The sequence below is a fragment of the Papio anubis genome, chromosome 11 (genome assembly GCF_008728515.1).
Source record: "Papio anubis isolate 15944 chromosome 11, Panubis1.0, whole genome shotgun sequence".
NCBI lineage: Eukaryota > Metazoa > Chordata > Mammalia > Primates > Cercopithecidae > Papio > Papio anubis.
In genome coordinates, this window is record NC_044986.1 from 88,846,978 (window position 1) to 88,866,347 (window position 19,370).

Below are 19,370 nucleotides of genomic sequence, written 5' to 3' on the forward strand. Positions count from 1 at the left end.
GGGATTTGTTGAGCCACTGAACCCAGCTCAACATTACTTTTGGAGCGGACACAGACTCTCAAAGCACAGTGGATGTCACAGTCACTCTCCCTATGCTCAAGGTAAAGGCATGTAGTCTGTGGCCCAGGTGCAGGCCATCAGTCCCCATGATTGCAAGGTTCACCCTATGGCATGTTGGCAAGCAGCAATGCCAGGCCATGCTCAGGCACACTGGAGAGGGGTTTTGCATTGGGAGAGCAGGAGAGTTACTTCCTCTGGTAATCTGGGGAGAACTGGTACCTTTTTCTCTTCTCATCAGCACCTGGACCATGGGCCACCATGCATGTGCATCTTGACACTCTTAGGGGTCAGGAAAGCATGTGTGAAGTGAAGGAGCAGCAAGTGAAGGAGCAGCACAGGAGAGCGGTGCAGGTACTACCCTTCCTGAATGCCTCGTTAGGCAACTAGAGTGCCACACTCACCTCCCTCAGTTGTCTCCTGCCTTTTCACAAATCTCACAATAGGCCATCTGCATGCACAACCCAGGGGTGTTCAATAACAAACGACAGTCTGTAGGGATGTTCCATGCAGCCAGTGATGATAATCAGAGAGCTCCAGCCAGATCTTTGGAAAGTGGCGCTAAAGTGCTGATCAGTTCGTGTGCTGCGTGGTCAATACCTTTACAGGTGGGAGCCTCAGAGACCACCTGTCAAACAGGCTGAGCCCAAGTCAAGTCATGCAGGCATATAGCCAATGGGCGAGCACTCCTGTCCTGCACACAGAGTATATTCGGATGGGAAGAGATGCGACACTCACCTCCCCCAAGAAAAGTGCATTACAGCACAGGCCAAGTGCAAACCTACCAGCAACTAGTGGTTCTGTCAAAGAAGCCTTTGCCATAATATGGAAACTATCAGTTAGCCAACAGCAATTAAAATTGGACTAGATGACCCTGGCTTTGGATGGGCCATCCTGTTTATGCTAATGGTTGTAACTGCTTCCTTTTCACCCTGATGGTGAAGGAGGGACCCCTACCCTGATGCTATAGAAAGGCTGAATACTGAACACCTGACACTGGACAGATAAGATCTAAGTCAGTTTGTCAATCACACCAACTCTCAGAAAGGTGAGAAGGACACCACATGCCGGACAGAGCCACACAGGGTTCTACTTCGGAGCAGAGTGGAAAAGGAAGGGTTGTGGTGAGCAGCTGTATTATCCAGAGCGTACAGTGACCACTGTTTGCTGTGGGAGGATGTGAGGAGTTTGGTGAATAATTCCAAGAGCTGGCAAGGAAGAAAATCTTACTACTTAGGAATAAGCAGGAACTGTGCCTGGCCCTCCTGACAAGGAGGACTGTCTGCTAAGTTACTTCACCTGTGGAAGCACAGTGGTGATGGAAACGAGGTTAGGTCATCTGAGGCCCTTTTGGCTTCAGATATCAAGAGAACCAAGAATACTAGTCCTTAATTTCAGGTCACCATTACCATAATTTAAAATATATTAAGGACGTATAAAAGCAATTCAGATGTTCACTAATGGTGATTTACAGGTTCAGTCAGAAACATACGACTAACAAGTACAGAAACAAGATGTTCCTCGGGGTTGGTTATTTACTTATTTATTTACTTAATACACTTCATTTTTTAGAGTAGTTTAGGGTTACAGAAAAATTGAGGAAAAAGTACAGCGAATTCTCATATAACCCTTCACCCCTCCCATCCTCCACAGGCTCCCCAATTATTAACATCTTGCATCATTATGGTTCATTTGTTACAATTAATGAGCCAATAGTGATATATTATTATTAACTGAAGTCCAGAGTTGACATTAGGGTTTACTCTGCATTTTCCATTCACTGTTTTCCATTCTCTGCATTTCGACAAATTACATTACCCTAGAGAATACTTTCACTGCCCTAAAAATCACCTCTCTACCTGCCATCCCTCTCTTCCCCTCAACTCTCAGCAACCACTGGTCCTTTCACTGGCTCGATAGTTTTGCCTCTCCCAGAATATCATATAATTGCAATAAAAAAATAGAAAGCCTTTACAGATTGGTTTTCACTTAATAAGCATTTAGGGTTCCTCCAGGTCTTTTAGTGACTTGATGTCTAATTCCTTATCATCTACCTGAGGACTATATCCTGCAACCCCGCTATAATTACTTATTAATGTCAGCAGGGATTTTGTTGTTTATTTAGAATTCTCTACAAAGACAATCATGTTACTTGTGAACAAAGACAGTTGCATTTCATCCTTCCAAATCTATGTGCATTTTATTTTATTTTATTTTTTTATCACTGCATTAGATAGCACTTCCAGTACAATGCTGAAAAGTAGCGTTCCTTGCCATGTTCCTGATGTTAGTAGGAAAGCATCTAGTTGGAAACCTCAAGGATGATGTTACCTGTAGGGTTTTTTGCAGCAGTTCTTTATCAATTTGAGTAAGTTCTCCTGTATTCCTTCTGTGTTGAGGTTTTACCACGAATGGATATTGGATTTTGTCAAATGCTTTTTCTGCATCTACTGATATGATCATATTTCATCTTTGAGCTGCTAATGCATGCAATGGATTACACTGAATATCAAATGTTGAACAAGTCTTGCATTCCTGATTTGCTAACATTTTAAGGATTTCTGTATCTGTGTTCACTGGAAATATTGATCTGTAGTTTTCCTTTCTTGTAATATCTTTGCCTGGTTGTGGTATTAGGGTAATACTGGCCTCACAAAATGAGTTGGGAGTGTTATCTCTACTTTTATTTTCTGAAAGACACGGTAGAGACTTGGTATCATTTCTACCTTAAGTACCTCAAAAAATGCACATTCGTGAACCCATTTGGTCCCGGCACTTTGTTTTGGAAGGTTTTATTATTTTTTGAGATGGAGTCTCACTCTGTCACCCAGGCTGGAATACAGTAGCACAATCTCGGCTCACTGCAACCTCCACCTCCTGGGTTCAAGTGATTCTTCTGCCTCAGTCTCCTGAGTAGCTTGGACTACATACGCGTGCCACCACGCCCGGCTAATTTTTCGTCCTTTTAGTAGAGACGGGGTTTCACCATGTTGACCAGGCTGGTCTCGAACTCCTGACCTCGTGATCCGCCTGCCTCAGCCTCCCAAAGTGCTGGGATTACAGGCATAAGCCACCGCACCCAGCCTTGAAAGGTTAATTACTGCTTTGATTTATTTAATAGATATATATGCCTACTGAGGTCTACCCTTGTGTGAGCTTTGAAACAATGCATCTTGCAAGGAATTTGTCCATTTTAGCTAAGTTATCAAATTTATGGACAGAGTTGTCCATATTTCTTTCTAATCCTTTTGGTGACCATAGGATCAGCTGTGATGGCTTGGCCTCTTTCATTTTTGGTACTAGCAATATTTGTCTTCTGTTTTTCCTTAAGCTAGCTAGATGTTTATCAATTTTACTGACCTTTTCAAAGAACCAGCTTTGGGTTTTATTGATTTTCTCTTTTCAATTTCTATGATTTTTACTTTTATTTTTTTCCAGGTTACTTTGGATTTAATTTGCTCTTCTTTTGCTAGTTTCCTAAAGTGGAAGCTTAGATTACTTGTGTAATCTAGGATCATCAGACTGTATAATCTTAGATTATTTGTATGATCTGATAATGTAATATAATGTACAATCTTCACACTGTCAATAACAGCCCCATGCCAGCGTGATTCTGGCTGTGCTCCAGCCTCAACCCTCCTCTTCATATTCGCAAAAGTCTCTGAGGGTTCAGATCCCTGTCTGGGTACAATGAGCCTTGAAATGACAGTTCAACCGCCCTGGGCAGCAACTGGGCTATATGTGTGGGCCTCTTTCCAGGGCCCTGTCTTGGAGAACAGATGCTTAAAGAAAATTTGGAGTATCACTTACGCTGAAGGCTGGAGTGTTCATATATGCACCCTAGGCACTTCATGGCATGGGATGAGTCACTGGTACGAAGAGAAAGGGAGTAACATGGAGGCAGGCCTAGATCTTCACATGCACAGGATAGATTTTTTTTTTTTAGATAAGTTGTTATTTTGATTTTTCCTTTTAAATGGATAAACATTAGCTCCGTGGGTCTCCTTTTAAATTGTTTCAGGACATGACAAACATCTGGGATGGGCCTGATGATATAACCACTACTAAACTAGGATACCTACTTCCTATTCACAATTACATTAAATTCCATTATGCATATAAAACACACGATTTATATCACATACCACTTATACATTTGTAAGTCCTATGAACTTCAGGGATAACTCGCAGATGTGCTTAATGCTATTGCCCATTAATTGCCCATTAATAAATTGATATTAATCAATTTATCGATGCTTTATAAAAAGCTTCATAATCAAGTGCATGCCAGGGGTAGGGTTGCAGAAAGGGTGTGACTATTAATACAAGGGAACTACTTGAGGCTAAATCCTGATTCCTTTGTAATCCTGATACTATACAGATCTCAGATTCCTTTTCAGTTCTGTAAACTAATTGTGCTGATGGTTACTCAAATGTAAAAGTGGTAAAAGTTTGATATAAACACACACACACAGTGCACGCAAACCATAGTAAAATCTGAGTAAGTCTGTATCTACTAGCAAGGTAACATCGATTTCTTGGACTTGACCATATATTATAATTATATATTATCCTTAGAGGAAGCTTGGTGAAGTGTACATGGGAATTCTCTGTACTCATTACAACTTCTTGTGAGGTTATTTTAATTATTACTTTTTTTTTAAGTTCTTAAAGCTTTATATTCCACAATATACATCTATAAATTATTGTTAGGTACCCTAAAAACTATTATTGTATCAAACTCAAAACAGAACTTGTCATATTTTATTGCTATGCAAAATTTTCACTTTAAATTTCTTAAATTGACAATTTTCTCCTCAGTGTAAATTCTAACATAATCTTATTTGTATTTTTGCCAAAAACTTTCACAAATTCAAAAAAATCTGTAAGGTTTTATGCCCATATTAACCATCTGATATTAAATAGAATATCACTTCCTAACAAAAGCTGTCCTATAATTGTTGTAGTCTACGGGTTTATCCCCTACTGTTACTTTGGAGTAACATAAGGTGAGTTTGTGGATAGTTACTGAACATTCAGGATGTCAGCAGGGCTTTCTCCACAGTGTGAATCATCTGAGGCATTATGGAGGCTGATTTGTGGCTGGAAATTTCCAATATCCATTTCATTCATAAGGTTTTTCTCCTATGTGTCTTCTCTGATGTACAATGAGATTTGACTTTTGAGAGAAAGTCTTCCTGCATGTGTTACATTCATAGGGCTTTTCCCCTGTATGTGATCTCTGATGTTTAGCAAGTTCTGATTTACGGTAAAAGATTTTTCCACATTCATTACATTGACAAGATTTCTCTCCTGTGTGAGCCCTGTGATGTACTGTGAGTGATGATTTGTGACTGAAGGATTTCCCACATTCATTGCATTCATAGGGTTTCTCCCCTGTGTGCTTTCTCTCATGAAAAGTAAGTCCTGACTTCACACAGAAAGATTTTCCACATTCGTTACATTTATAGGGCTTTTCTTGTGTATGGGTTCTCTGATGTACAATTAGAGCTGACTTATGGCAAAAAGCTTTTCCACACTCATTACATTTATAGGGTTTCTCCCCTATGTGAATTATCTGATGCTGAGTGAGTTGTGACTTCTGGTAGAAGGCTTTTCCACATTCATTACATTCATAGGGTTTCTCCCCTGTATGTGTTCTATTATGTTTAGTTAGGTATGACTTATTGTAAAATATTTTTCCACATTCATGACATTCGTAGGGTTTCTCCCCTGTGTGTGTTCTATAATGTTGAGAGAGGGTTGACTTATGGCTAAAGAATTTCCCACATTCAGGACATGCAAAGGGTTTCTCACCTGTGTGCATTCTCTGATGTACTGTTAGGTCTGACTTCAAGCAGAAGGTTTTCCCACATTCATAACATTCATAAGCTTTCCACCCTGTATGAACTATCTGATGCCTGGTGAGTAATGACTTGTGGTAGAAAGTTTTCCCACATGCATTACATTCATAAGATTTATCTTCTATGTGAGTTCTCTGATGCTGTGTAAGATTTGACTTTTCACAAAAGGATTTCCCACACTTAAGACATTCAAAAGGTTTCTCACCTGTGTGAGTTCTCTGGTGTACTTTAAGGTGCGAAGTCACACGGAAGAATTTTCCACATTTATAACATTCATAGGGTTTCAGCCCTGTGTGTGTTCTCTGATGTTTAGTGAGGTCAGATTTCTGGCAAAAAGTTTTCCCACACGCATTACACTGATAGGGTTTCTCCCCTGTATGTGTTCTCTGGTGTAATGTGAGAGCTGACTTATGGCTAAAGGCTTTCCCACATTCATTGCATTCAAAAGGTTTCTCCCCTGTGTGTGATCTCTGATGTTTAGTGAGGTTTGACTTATCCCAGAAAGCTTTTCCACATTCATTACATTGAAAGGGTTTCTCTCCTGTGTGCACCCTCTGATGTCGAGTGAGATGTGACTTCTCCCAGAAAACTTTCCCACATTCATTACATTCAATGTGTTTCTCTCCTTTATCACCTTTCTGAAGCTGTGACCGACACAATTTCCTCCTGAAATTATTCCCACTTTCATTGCGTTCCATAGGTACCCCGTGATGTTTAGAAAGGGTGGACTTAACATATAAGAACCTCTCACAATCACTAAATTCATAGTGATTGTCCTTTGACGAAGATATCTGATGGAACAAGAGGGATGAACTATCAGAGAAAGTTCTCCCAAATTCATTATATTCACAGTTATTCTCTTCTGCATTCTCTCTCTTCTGTGTATTAAATACTGCCTTTTCAAGGAGGGTTTCCTGACATATACTGTATTCAAAATTGTGCTCTAAAGTTTGAATCTTCTCATGCTGCAAAGCATCCTCATGACGACTCAGAGTGTTCCTATTTTTTAAAACTTCATTTTTCTCTCGAGTATGAGTTTCACCATGCTTAATATTGAGTAACAATTTCCTACAGGCATTAAATTCATCAGACTTTTTCCCTAAATAGTTCATCTTACTGATAACCAATTGTGAAACAGTGTTGAAACTCATTTCACATGAGTCATACTGACAGAACATTTTTCTGGAAGGAAAAGAGCTTACGTCCATGTTAAATGGTATTCCTATTACATCACCTTGTTCCTTAGTCAGCATTTCATTATTGATGAATACAACTTCCCACAAACGTTTAGATTGGTTTTCTTGACTCCTCTCTTTCAGGTGATCAGCTGTCCAGACTTCTAGAAACAAGCAAAATTAATCTTATATAAATTCTAAAACATTTCTCAGGGAATGAAATCTCTATACAAATGCCCCATGTTGTAGCTAACTCTGGTTTTTTGGCCAATTTCCAAAGATGAACATAATTGTAAGTGCATATTTTTTGTATTTCATGGGTTTGGGGTGAAAAAACAAAAACAAAACCCAGAACAAAAGGCCTAGGCTAGTGACAAAACAGAGAGGAATTTAACTATTTGAATGCACACATTTGGTTTCTAATGTAAAAAGAATAATAGCAACTGCTTACATCTGCATTTCCCTGTGCATCCCCCCCAAGAATTATAAAAGTCAGCATAAGTGGAGCAAATAATATTATCTATAACATTCCGTGACTTTAGCATAACTAGGAGATGGAAAATGTTACTAATTTCAAGTACTACTAAGCAATAGATATTCAAATACAGTAAAAAGTGACAGCCTATGCCTACAAAGAGAGTCAGCCAGAGACTGTGGTGATCACATGGAATAGAGGAGACAGACAGCCCAGAGAGGATGAAACACAAAACTACTCCCGGAAAGGGAAAGTTTCACTATGAGTGGGAAAATACTCAGAAGATATCTGAGTTCACGCAGATTAAAGCTCAGGCTACTGGGAAATCCAAGAGAAGAGACTTGGATTGTATGAAAACTAAAGAGGCAAAGGGTAATCAAACTCAGGAATGAAGTTGTAAAGAGGACACAGTAATCACAGAAAATAAGACTGTAATTCAAGTCTTATTAAAGACATTCTTTATTAAGGAATCTGTTATGGACTAAACTGTGCCCCCCCAAAATGTGTATGTTAAAACCTCAACCTCTAGTGTGACTGTATTTGAAGATGGGGACTTTAAGGAGATTAACTAAGGTTAAATGAGGGCATAAGGGTAAGAAACTAATACAATGGCATTGGTGTCCTTATAAGAGTAGGAGGAGACTGGAAAGCACATGCATGAGCTCTCTTTCTCCCCCCACCCACCACCCCCAACCACTGGTCATATGCACAGAGAAAAGGCTGTGTGAGGGCACCAGAAGAAAATGCCATCTAGCCAAGGAGTGAGACCTCACCAGAAACCAACCCTGCTGGCACCTTGACTTCAGACCTCCAGCCTCCACAATTGTGAGAAAATTTATTTAAGCTACCCAGTCTGTTGAATTTTGTTACAGCAGCCTGAGCAAACTAATACAGAGCCAAAGGGGAAACTACACTTGACTGAAACTTGAATGAACAGCACTGTAAAGGAGAATGAAACAAGAAAAAAAAGAAGCAGCAATAATTTTAAAAGAGTAAGAAAAAAGAAAATAGGATCAGAAAGAAAGTTCTGGATAAAGATGGTCTACAATTAAATAAATAAATAAAATTATAATAAAGTATATACGTTATTGCAGTCCTTAAAGAAGAAAAAAGAAAACAACAGAATAAATCCAATATTAAAAAGTATAATCTAAGAAAACTGTCCAAAAATAAAAGACCTGATCCACATATGCAAAGGAACCATCACGAACCTGGCAAAACTGTTCAGCAACAGTTTTCTCCAAAACATATCTTAATAAAACTACTAGATGTTAAAATTGAAGAAAATCTAGTCTGGACAAAAAGACAAAGTCTGCAAACTTCTACTTTGAGTCTTGAAATCAGGTAATCTTATCCATATAACTCAGCTTTTATTTTTGAAAGTTTGTTATTCTAGTTCCTGTGTATTTCCACATAAAGTTTAGAATTACATACTCAATTACTACAAGAAATCCTGCTAATTACTACATGGAATTATACTATTTTAAATCTGTAAGTCATGTAAACAACAAAACATGTCAGCAATATTGAGCTTTCTGACATAAGCAGGGAGTTCCACTTGTTTAGGTCTTCAATTTCTCTCTGCAGCAGATTGTTTCCAGTTTGGCCTTTCACTCTTTTGCCAGACATAACTATTAAAAATATATATTTTTGATACTATTGCAAAGAGAACTTTCAAAAATTTCAATTTCCAATTGATCATTGTTAATATATAGAAGTAAAATTCATTTTTACATATTTTTCTCCTGCCACCTAGCTATACTTAATAATTCTAGTCATTCTTTTCCCCATATCTTGGGAGACTCCATTAGATTTCCTACATAGATAACTGTATCTTTTGTGAATAAAGGCATTTCTACTTCTCTTCCACTCTAGTCTCCTTTCTTTTTCTTCCCTGGTTATACTAGGTAGTATGTATTATACTATCAAGTATGAATGGACATCCTTGTCATGTTCCTGACATTCCATTTTTCACAATTATATACAATGTCAATTGTACACTGTCTATAGATGACTTTTATCAGATTAAAGAAAGTTATCTTCTATTCTTCATTTGAGAGTTTTAATCAGAAATAGATAATACATTTTGTCAAATGCTTTCTCTGCATATACTGAAATGGTCATATGGGTTTGACTTTTTTCTATTTTTTTTCTTTTTAATACAGGGCAGAGATGACTACATAATTGATGGGGACAGTGCAAAATAAAAATGTGAGGTCAGTTACTAAAAATGTATAAAAAGTATAGTAAAAGGTAAAATAAATTATGTTTTTCTTTTAATATATTTTATTACTTGTAAAATGTAATAGGTATAATAGTAATATATATAACATAAATTTGCAAATAACAAAAAAGTTTTGTTATAATAACTTTAAATGATACAATAATTACTAATAGTTTGTTACTATGATATCTTGATGGTAAGATTTTCTGGCACTCTTTTGGCAAATTCATTTATTAAGTCATCAAAATTTATATTTTTAGCAACTTCATTTTCAATATATAATTGAAATTCATGGCAAATGCAAGATAAGTAATTTTTGCTAGTTTTTAATTTTTAGAAGGTTGATTTTTCAGCTGATGCAATCATTAGGAACCTGTTGGTTCTTTATACGTTGTGACAATATGGGCTAAATTTCTAATTTCTGATACATTATTGCAAAATAAAAGTTAAAAAAATACAAGTTTTGGTATATGTAAAGACTGGAGTAGCAGTTCTCTGAAATTAATTCTTCGTCAATATTAGTGTTGTACAAAGCTGAATTCTATTTTTCATGTAAATTTATACAATGGCATTTTAATGTTTCCTCTGACATTTCCTACATCTTTTACAAGAAACCAAAATGGCTTCATGATTTGCATATAATTGGAAACAGCTGTTTATGCAGTTTATTGCTGTATTTTCAAATGCAAAAAAAAAATTTTTTTTAATTGACTTCTTTGTTAATACTTGATTCATCCAAAATTTTATATGAAAATCATGTTCTCTCCCATCCAATGAAATTCCTGTTTCTAAGCCTGTGGATATTTGCTTTGCAATGTTGCAGCAGTTCTTGAGACCAGAGAATCTACACTCCAAAGAATTCTAGTAACTGCCTAGTGTGCCTTAACACAATGTGCACAAGTATGCTTTTATATTCCAATACTTTACTGACAATGATGACTGCCTGAAAGTTGGAGGTTGCTGTCCCAGTATTCAGCCCAGAAAATTAGTATTTCCTAAGAATGTCAGACGGACAGGCTTAGGGGAGACACAGCAAGCTAGTCTCACACTGTGAGTCCTCTCCAGGGTGCAACTGTTCGTGAGTTTACTGCTGCTGCAACCAATGCAGACAAAGATCATAGCCTTGGCCACCCACACACAATTCCAGGACACTCCCAAGTCATACTGGGAGTGACCAACAGCTTAGTAGGGCACTGCCTCTCAAGTATCCTGTCTACTTGCACACATAGTCCAGTGTCCATCAGACTTCATACACAAATCACAAGTTCAAAGATCAAACTGTGAAGAACTTAAACATGGCAACAACAGGGCATTAAGCCAAGTATAGGATCCCTTCTTACAAGAGTGCAGCAACATGTGACTGCACAGGTCACCTAGCCATGAAGTTGGCTTAGACACAGGGAATTATACTGACTGCTTTCCAAATGTTGAAAAAGCCTGCCAGGGATTAACCACACTTGGTCATGAGGTATTAATAACCTTGTTACACACCACTGGTTTCCAATCCCTAGAGTTTTCAAATTTACGTTCATGAAGGACACTGGTCTATAGCTTTCTTTCCTTGCATGTCTTTGTCTGGTTTTATTATTAGGGCAATGCTGGACTCAAAGAATGATTTAGGAAGTATTCCCTCTTCCTGAATTTTCTGGAAAAGTTTGTGTAGAAGTGGTACTATTAATCGTTTGCTGGAATTCACTACTAAAGCATCTGGGGATCTGGGTTTTTCTTTGTGGAAAGGTTATCTATTTGTTTTGGAGTAAGTGGTAGTAGCTGTTTATCCGAAAGAAACTTCATCAAAATCGTCAAATTGATAATTTACAGGTATAGTATTTCCTCACTTCCTTCATAGTATCTATAGAATCTTCAGTGATTCATCATTCTTATTTTTGATATTGATAATCTGCTCCACCTAGAAGTTTATCCATTTTATCGATCTTCTCAATGAAACAGCTTTTGGTTTCACTGATTTTCTCAACTGTTTTTCTGTTTTTATAGATTATATTGTTCTCCGTTTTGCTTTTTGTTATTTCCTTTCTTCTACTATCATATGGATTTGTCTTCTACATTCTCGAAGTGGAAATAGCTAAGACCACTGATTTAGACCTTTCTTCTTATCCAAGTTAAACTTCATACATGTGTATAGCAGATATATATATATATATGCATAAATACATGCACATATGAAATTCCCTATATGTGAAATTTACACATTAATATATATTACACATAATACATTATATCCCATATATGAGAAACTTCATATATGCATTTACATATGGTAGATATATACGTACATAATACAAACACAATGCTTATTTGTGTTGCATAAGAAAGATCTCAAATCAATGACTTCAGGTGCTTCCACCTTAAAAAGCTAGAAAAAAGCAAATTAAACCCAAAAGTAAGTAGAAAAAAGGAGTAAGGATCAAAATGGAAAACAATGAAATCAATGAGTATTATATGTATTTTATATTTCCTATAAATTTCCTATATGTAAATTTCCCATAAATTCTGTTATAACCCAAAGTTCAAAATACTTCCTAATTCCCCCTTCAAACTCTTCTTTGAAGCATCCATTATGTAGAAGCATATTCAGTTTCCAACTATTAGGGATTTTATAGATACTTCCGTCATTGATTTTTAATTTAACTAAACTTAAACCCCTTATCGTGGGAGAAAATATATGACTTCAATCCTTTTACATTTATTAAGATTTGCTTTATAATCAAGAATGTGATTTACCTTTGTTAATATATTCATTAATCTGTCCTTGAAAAGAATGTATATTCCACTGTTTTATGTGGGGAGGAGGGTGCAGAAGAATATTTTATAAATGTCAATTAAGTTATTTAGGGTTAAGTCTATTATACCTTTGCTCCTTTTCCATTTCCTGTTTTATCAATTATTAAAAGGATGCTAAAACCTCTGATTATAACTGTGGATCTATTTATCCTTCCAGGTCTATCAGATTTTGCCTCAAATATTTTGTAAATCTGTTACTAACCTAAAGTTGAGGATTGTTAAATCCTCTCGATGAACTGATCTCTATCAATATGAAAAAAAATCTTCATCACCGGTATTCCTGGTTCTGAAAGCTACTTCATCGGGCTGCCAGATTTTCCCATTCTTTTTAACTATTTGTCTTTGAATCTAACATGTTTCCTTCATAGGCAGCATGATTGGATCTTATTTTTATTTATCTTATCCAGAAATATCTGCCTTTAAATGGGGTGTCTTAGACCATTTATATTTTCTGTGATCATCAATGTTTATAAAAGCTTTAATCAGTGTACTTTTCAGTAATAGTACATACATGGATCTTCCAATAGTATATACTTTACTTCTTTTTCATAGCCTTTTTAGGCTATGATTGTCATATATTTTAAACCCCACAATACATTTGATGTTATTTTTGTAAAAAGTGAGTATCCTTTCTACAGATTTACATAAAGAAAAATATCTTGTCTATATATCCAAGTAGTCAACATTTCCTGTCCTTCAGCCCCCTAGGTAGATCCAGATTTCCATCAGACATCAGAACACTTCTTGTGGTGCAGGTCTGCTAGAGAGGAAATCTTTCAGCTTTGTTTATCTGGAACGTCCTTATTTCTTCACTGTTTCTTATAGCTATTTTTACGGAGTATACAACTCTACATTGAATTTTTTTGCTTTTAAAACTAAAAATAATGTTCTACTATTTTCTCTGTTGCCTCATTTAAGGAGAAATCTGCTATCACCATTACCTTTGTTCCTCCCTAAAACATGTCCTTTATCTCTGGCTGCTTTGAGGATTTCATTTTAACACTGATTTAGAGCATTCTGGTTATGATTCATGAGGCTTGGTGTAGTTTTCTTCATGTCTCTTGTGCTCAGGGTTTGATGATCAGTAGGTTCCCATCACATTTGGAAATTTTTTCATCATTCTCAAAATAATGTTTTCTGTTCTTTTCCCACTTTCCTTTTACAGCCTCCAATTCCATGTATGTTAGAGACTACTTGAAGTTCCCCTAAAGCTCACAGGGGCTTGTTTTTTTTTTCTTTTTTTGAGACACAGTCTCACTCTGTCCCCAGGCTGGAGGGCAGTGGTGCCATCTCGGCTCACTGTAACCTCTGCCTCCCACGTTCAAGTGATTCTCCCGCCTCAGCCTCCCGAGTAGCTGGGACTACAGGCGCCTGCCACCATGCCCGGCTAATTTTGTTATTTTTAGTAGAGACAGGGTTTCACCATGTTGGCCAAGATAGTCTCGGTCTCTTGACCTCGTGATCCACCTGCCTTGGCCTCCCAAAGTGCTGGGATTACAGACATGAGTCACCGCACCTGGCCCAAGGTCTTGCTTATTTTTCAAATATGCTTTTTCTCTGTTTTATTTGGATGGCTTCTATTACTGTGTGTTTAAGTTCACTCATCTTTTTCTTCTGCAATGTTTAAACTGCCATCAGTTATTGTTCTATGTGTTCTTTTTTCGGGGCAGGGGAGGAGACAGGGTCTCACTCCGTCACCCAGGGGCAGTGCAGAGGCGCAATCTCGGCTCACTAAAACATCCACCTCCCAGGCTCAAGTGATCCTCCCACCTCAGCCTCCCAAGTAGCTAGGACCAAAGGCATGCACCAACACACCCAGCTAATTTTTTGTTGTTGCATTTTTGCTACAGATGAGGTTTCACCATGTTGCCCAGACTGGTCTCAAACTCCTGAGCTCAGGAGATCCACCTGCCTTGGCCTCCCAAAGTGCAGGGATTACAGATGTGAGACACCAATGGCTGGCCATGTATTTTTCATCTCAAGCATTACAGTTTTCATTTCTAGAAATCTGATTTCTATCTTTTCTATTATACTGAATTTTGGTGTGGGTTGTTTTTTTTTTTTTTAATCTTTCGTGTCTCTACTTAAGTTTTAGAACATATAGAACCCAGTTTTAATACTGTTTTCAAAGAACTTGTCAGTTAATTCTACTATCTATGGCAATTCTGAGTCCATTTCAATTTCCTGGTTAGTCTCTTTGAGAAAGCTCATGTTTTCCCATATGTCTGTAAGTCTGGTAATATTTCAATGGATGGGAGACTGAGAGTTTTACTTGGTTGGATGCTGGGTACTTTTGACTTCCTGTAAGTATTTTTGTGCTTTGTTCTAGGATACACTAAGTCACTTGGAAACAATGTGATACTTTCAGGTCTTGCTTTTATTATTTGTTAGGCAAATCTGGAGGAATGCTCAGTTTGGGGAACATTACTCCTCACCACGGAGAAAAGACCTTTCTAAACACTCTACCCAGTACTCTGAATTACGAATTTTTCCACTCTGGCTGGCAGGATCAGTCCTTTTCCAGGCCCTATGCGAGTACTGTGTACTGTTTCCTCTGCTTCTTTTCAAAACTCATTTCACTCATTTCCTCATATACATGAGCTGATTAACACTTTGCTGAACATTCATGGAGGCCCCTTTACAGATCTCCAGACCTCTCTGTGTGTGCATCTATCTTCTGCAAGCCACCAGCACTCCTCAACCCCCACAGCTTCAAGTTCTAGGAAAGAACTGCCAAAAGGCCTTAAGCCAGCTTCCTCCACCACCCCAATGAAAATATCCAGCCCAGTCATGGCAGTCTGGGAATAGTGGAGTACAATGCCCACCTAGCTCATTGAGAACAGATTCCAAAATAAACCAAGAAGACCAGAGACTACTGCCCCAACCCAGATCTTTGATCATAAAGCACAGTATCACCCACCCAAAGAAAAGCAAAACACTGCTGTAGCCTCCAGATTCAGAATAATGGAGCAGGACTCTGACCTAGGGCCACCTGTAAGGACAGAGAGTTCCAAAATTCTCCTCCAGAAAACTCACTTTGTTCAGAACAGAGTGTGGGTGAGTGCAAGCCTGAGGTCACCCTCAAAAAGAATGGAAATTCAATGATAACCAATTAAGAAGAGGGTGGCAGTTCTATGACAGCAACAAGCTAAACCACAGACCAAATGAAAGTTTACTGGAGAGAGCAAGGGAAAGAGATGGCTAAGAAGAGACATCCAGGGCAATTAGATATGTTCTTATCTACCAGAAACGCTCATACAAATACATACACAGGTTTTCTACAGTAATGATTTTTAAATTTATATTTTCTAGGAGTTGACTTTCAGAATAGCAACATAAAAAGCAAACTCAAAGCCTCAAAGGCAACCCTCTAGAAGGAACCCAAATTTAACAAGAGCAATCTAAGAGCAACATATGGTCCAGGACAGTGTTGAAAACAATAGAGCACCACGTCAACAATCAGTAGTGGCTATCAGCAAAGTGTAACACCAACAGACGCAGACAGGCTAACACAGCAATCACAGAAAGAGACATTCAAAGACAGCACTGTTAACACCACTGCCATCCTAACAGTGTGCATTTCCAAGGCGGAGCCCTCTGCAAGCAACATCAGTGAGAATCCAATGGGAGTGAAAAAGCTTCTCTCAAATAGTACAGTCAAGTCACCTAAATAAGAAACAACAACAAGTCTAGAGAGAACAGAGGAACCAGTATCTAGAGAAAGCACAAAGTATTCTCTAAAATGTCTACTCTTCAATTAAAAAATTACAAGACATACAAAGAAACAGGAGACTGTCACCTATATACAGGAAAAACGGCAGGCTACAGCAACTGCCCTTGGGAAGATCCAGATATCAGACTTAGCTGACCTCAAAGCAGGTATTATAAATATGTTCAGACCGGGCACGGTGGCTCACACCTATAATCCCAGTACTTTGGGAGGTCAAGGCAGATGGATCACCTGAGGTCAGGAGTTCAAGACCAACCTGGCCAGCATGGTGAAGCCTCATCTCTACTAAAAACACAAAAATTAGCTGAGCATGGTGGCAGGCACTTGTAATCCCAGCTACTCTGGAGGTTGAGGCAAGAGAATGTCTTGAACTTGGGAGGCGGAGGTTGCAGTGAACTGAGATCATGCCTCTGAACTCCAGCCTGGGTGACAGAGCGAGACTGTATCAAAATAAAAAATAAAAATAAATATGTTCATAAGGAAACACTACTTAGAAAAGGGAGGTATGATGACACCTCATCAAACAGAAAAATATCACTAGGAAGACAGAAAAGAATACAATGAAAATTCTGGATTCAAAAATTATAACTGCAATGGAAAACTCACTTGAATGACTCAACAAAAGATTGGGCTGGGCAGGATGGCTCATGCCCGAAATCCCAGCACTTTGGGAGGCCGAGGGAGGCGCATCACCTAAGGTTAGGAGTTCAAGACCAGCATGACCAACATGGTGAAACCCCGTCTCTACTAAAAATACAAAAAAATTAGCTGAGCGTGGTAGTGCATGCGTCTGTAATCCCAGCTACTCTGGAGCTGAGGCAAGAGAATCACTTGAACCCAGGAGGCAGAGGTTGCAGTGAGCCGAGATAGTGCCACTGCACTCCAGCCTGGGCAACAAGAGAGAAACTCCATCTCAAAAAAAAAAAAAAAAGAAAGAAAGAAAGAAAAGAAAGGTTGTAGCTGGCAAAATAATGAGTAGACCTGAAGATGGATCAATAGAGATTAAGTAATCTAAAGAACAGCGAGAAATAAGAGTGATGAAAAATGAAGAAACCCTAAAAAAAATGAGGAACACCATTAACTACACCAATATATTCATAACAGAAGTACCAGAACAAGTGGAGAAATATCAAGCAGCAGAAAAAATATTCAAACAAATGAATGGCTATGCTCACTTTGCAACACATATACTAAAACTGGGACAATACCAATAAGATTAGCACAGTAGCTACACAAGAATGACACGCAAGTTCGTGAAGCGTTCCATTTAAAAAAAAAAAAAGGCCAAAATCATGCAAATTTGTTGATGAAGAGAAAATCTTGAAAGCATCAAGAGAAATACAATTCCTCACATGCAAGGGAATGTCCTAAGATTAACATATGGCTTCTCATCAGAGACAGTAGAGGCGAGGAGGAGGCAGGGTGACATATTCAGTGTACTGAAAAAAAAATTTTTTTTAATCACCTGTCACCTAAAATAGCAGAACTATTTGCAAAACAGAGGGTGAAAATTAAAAATCCTCAAATTAAAAAACAAATAGAAACCAAAAAAACTTGAGAATCCATTGCCAGTAGACTAACCATAAAAGAAAGAAAAGAAGTTCTTTAGGGTGAAAACAAGAGATTCCAAACACTAGTTCAAATCCACAATTATTGTGGGAAAAGGCAGTGATACGAGAGAGTAAAAAAGGCACATTTTCTCTCCTTTCTTTTCCTACCCAATTTAATATGCAAATATGTATAAGTCAATGTTTATAACTGTACTGTTGAACCTATAACATATAGAAATGCCATATATTTAACAAATAAGGCAGGCCAGGCACGGTGGCTCACGCAGTAATACCAACACTTTGGGAGGCTGAAGCAGGAGAATCACTTAAGCCTAGGAGTTCAAGATCAGCTTAGGCAACATACTGAGACCCCATCGCTAAAAAAAAATTTGTTTAAGCAGCTGGGCATAGTGGTGCACACCTATAGTCTCAGTTACTCAGGAGGCTGAGTTGGGAGTATTGTTTGAGTCCAGGAGGTTGAGGCTGCAATGAGCTGCAATCCTACCACTGCACTCCAGCCTCAATGACTCAGAGAGACCCTGTTTCAAAAAAATAAATACACTGATAAACAAGTAAACAAATTTAAAAAAAAAAGAATAAAGCAAAAAAATAGAGTGGCTGGGTGTGGTGGCTCATGCCTGTAATCCCAGCACTTTGGGAGGCCAAGGCAAGCAGATCACCTGTGGTCAGCAGTTTGAGACCAGCCTGGCTAACACAGCAAAACCCTGTCTCTACTAAAAACACAAAAATTATCTGGGTGTGGTGGTGCATGCCTGTAATCCCAGCTACTCAGGAGACTGAGACAGGAGAATTGCTTGAACCTAGGAGGCTGGAGGTTACACTGAGCCCAGATCGTGCCACTGCACTCCAGCCTGGACAACAAAGTGAGACTCCATCTCAGGGGACAAAAAAAAGACTGAGGAACAAATCTGTGCTGGAGTAAGGAAATTACACTAGATGGTAACTCTGAATCCACACGAACAAATAAATTGAAGCAGAAATGATGAATAAGAAGGTTAGTATAACAAACTCTATGAATAGATACTTCCTATCTTTCAGCTTCTTTAAAAGGCATCAACACATGAACACAGGGAAGAGAACACCACACAACTAGGGCCTGTTGAGGGGTTGGGGGCGAGGGGAGGAAACTTAGGATGGGTCAACCACCATGGCACACATATACCTATATAACAAATCTCCACGTTCTGCACATATATCACAGAACTTAAAAAAAAAAAAAAAAGACATCAAATGACATAGTAACAATTACAGATTGAGTATCCCTTATCTGAAATGCTTGTCATCAAAAGTGTTTCCGACTTTAGATTTTTTTCTAAATTTTGGAAAGTTTACATTATACTTACTGGTTGAGCTTCCCAAATCCAGAAATCTAAAATCTGAATTACTCCAACAAGCATTTTCTTTGAGCATTTTAAGCATGTTGGCACTCAGTTTCAGATTTTGGAGCATTTGAGATTTTCGGATTTGGGATG

General features: G+C 38.1%; 1 protein-coding gene and 1 non-coding gene across 2 annotated transcripts in view; one reads left to right on the forward strand and one right to left on the reverse strand.

Annotated features, from left to right (window-relative positions):
- Nucleotides 1-3,491: 3,491 nt before the first annotated feature.
- The window catches only part of LOC101017757 (zinc finger protein 33A), a 57,662-nt gene continuing 41,783 nt past the window's right edge, over nucleotides 3,492-19,370 (reverse strand). The window contains 2 exon segments of the mRNA XM_021943210.2: nucleotides 3,492-5,196; nucleotides 5,198-7,260. Coding sequence (XP_021798902.2) covers nucleotides 5,083-5,196; nucleotides 5,198-7,260 — 2,177 coding nt within the window. The 3' untranslated portion in view covers nucleotides 3,492-5,082.
- Nucleotides 17,495-17,600, forward strand: LOC116269573. The gene has a single exon (XR_004177196.1). It is a non-coding gene; the product is annotated as a U6 spliceosomal RNA (small nuclear RNA).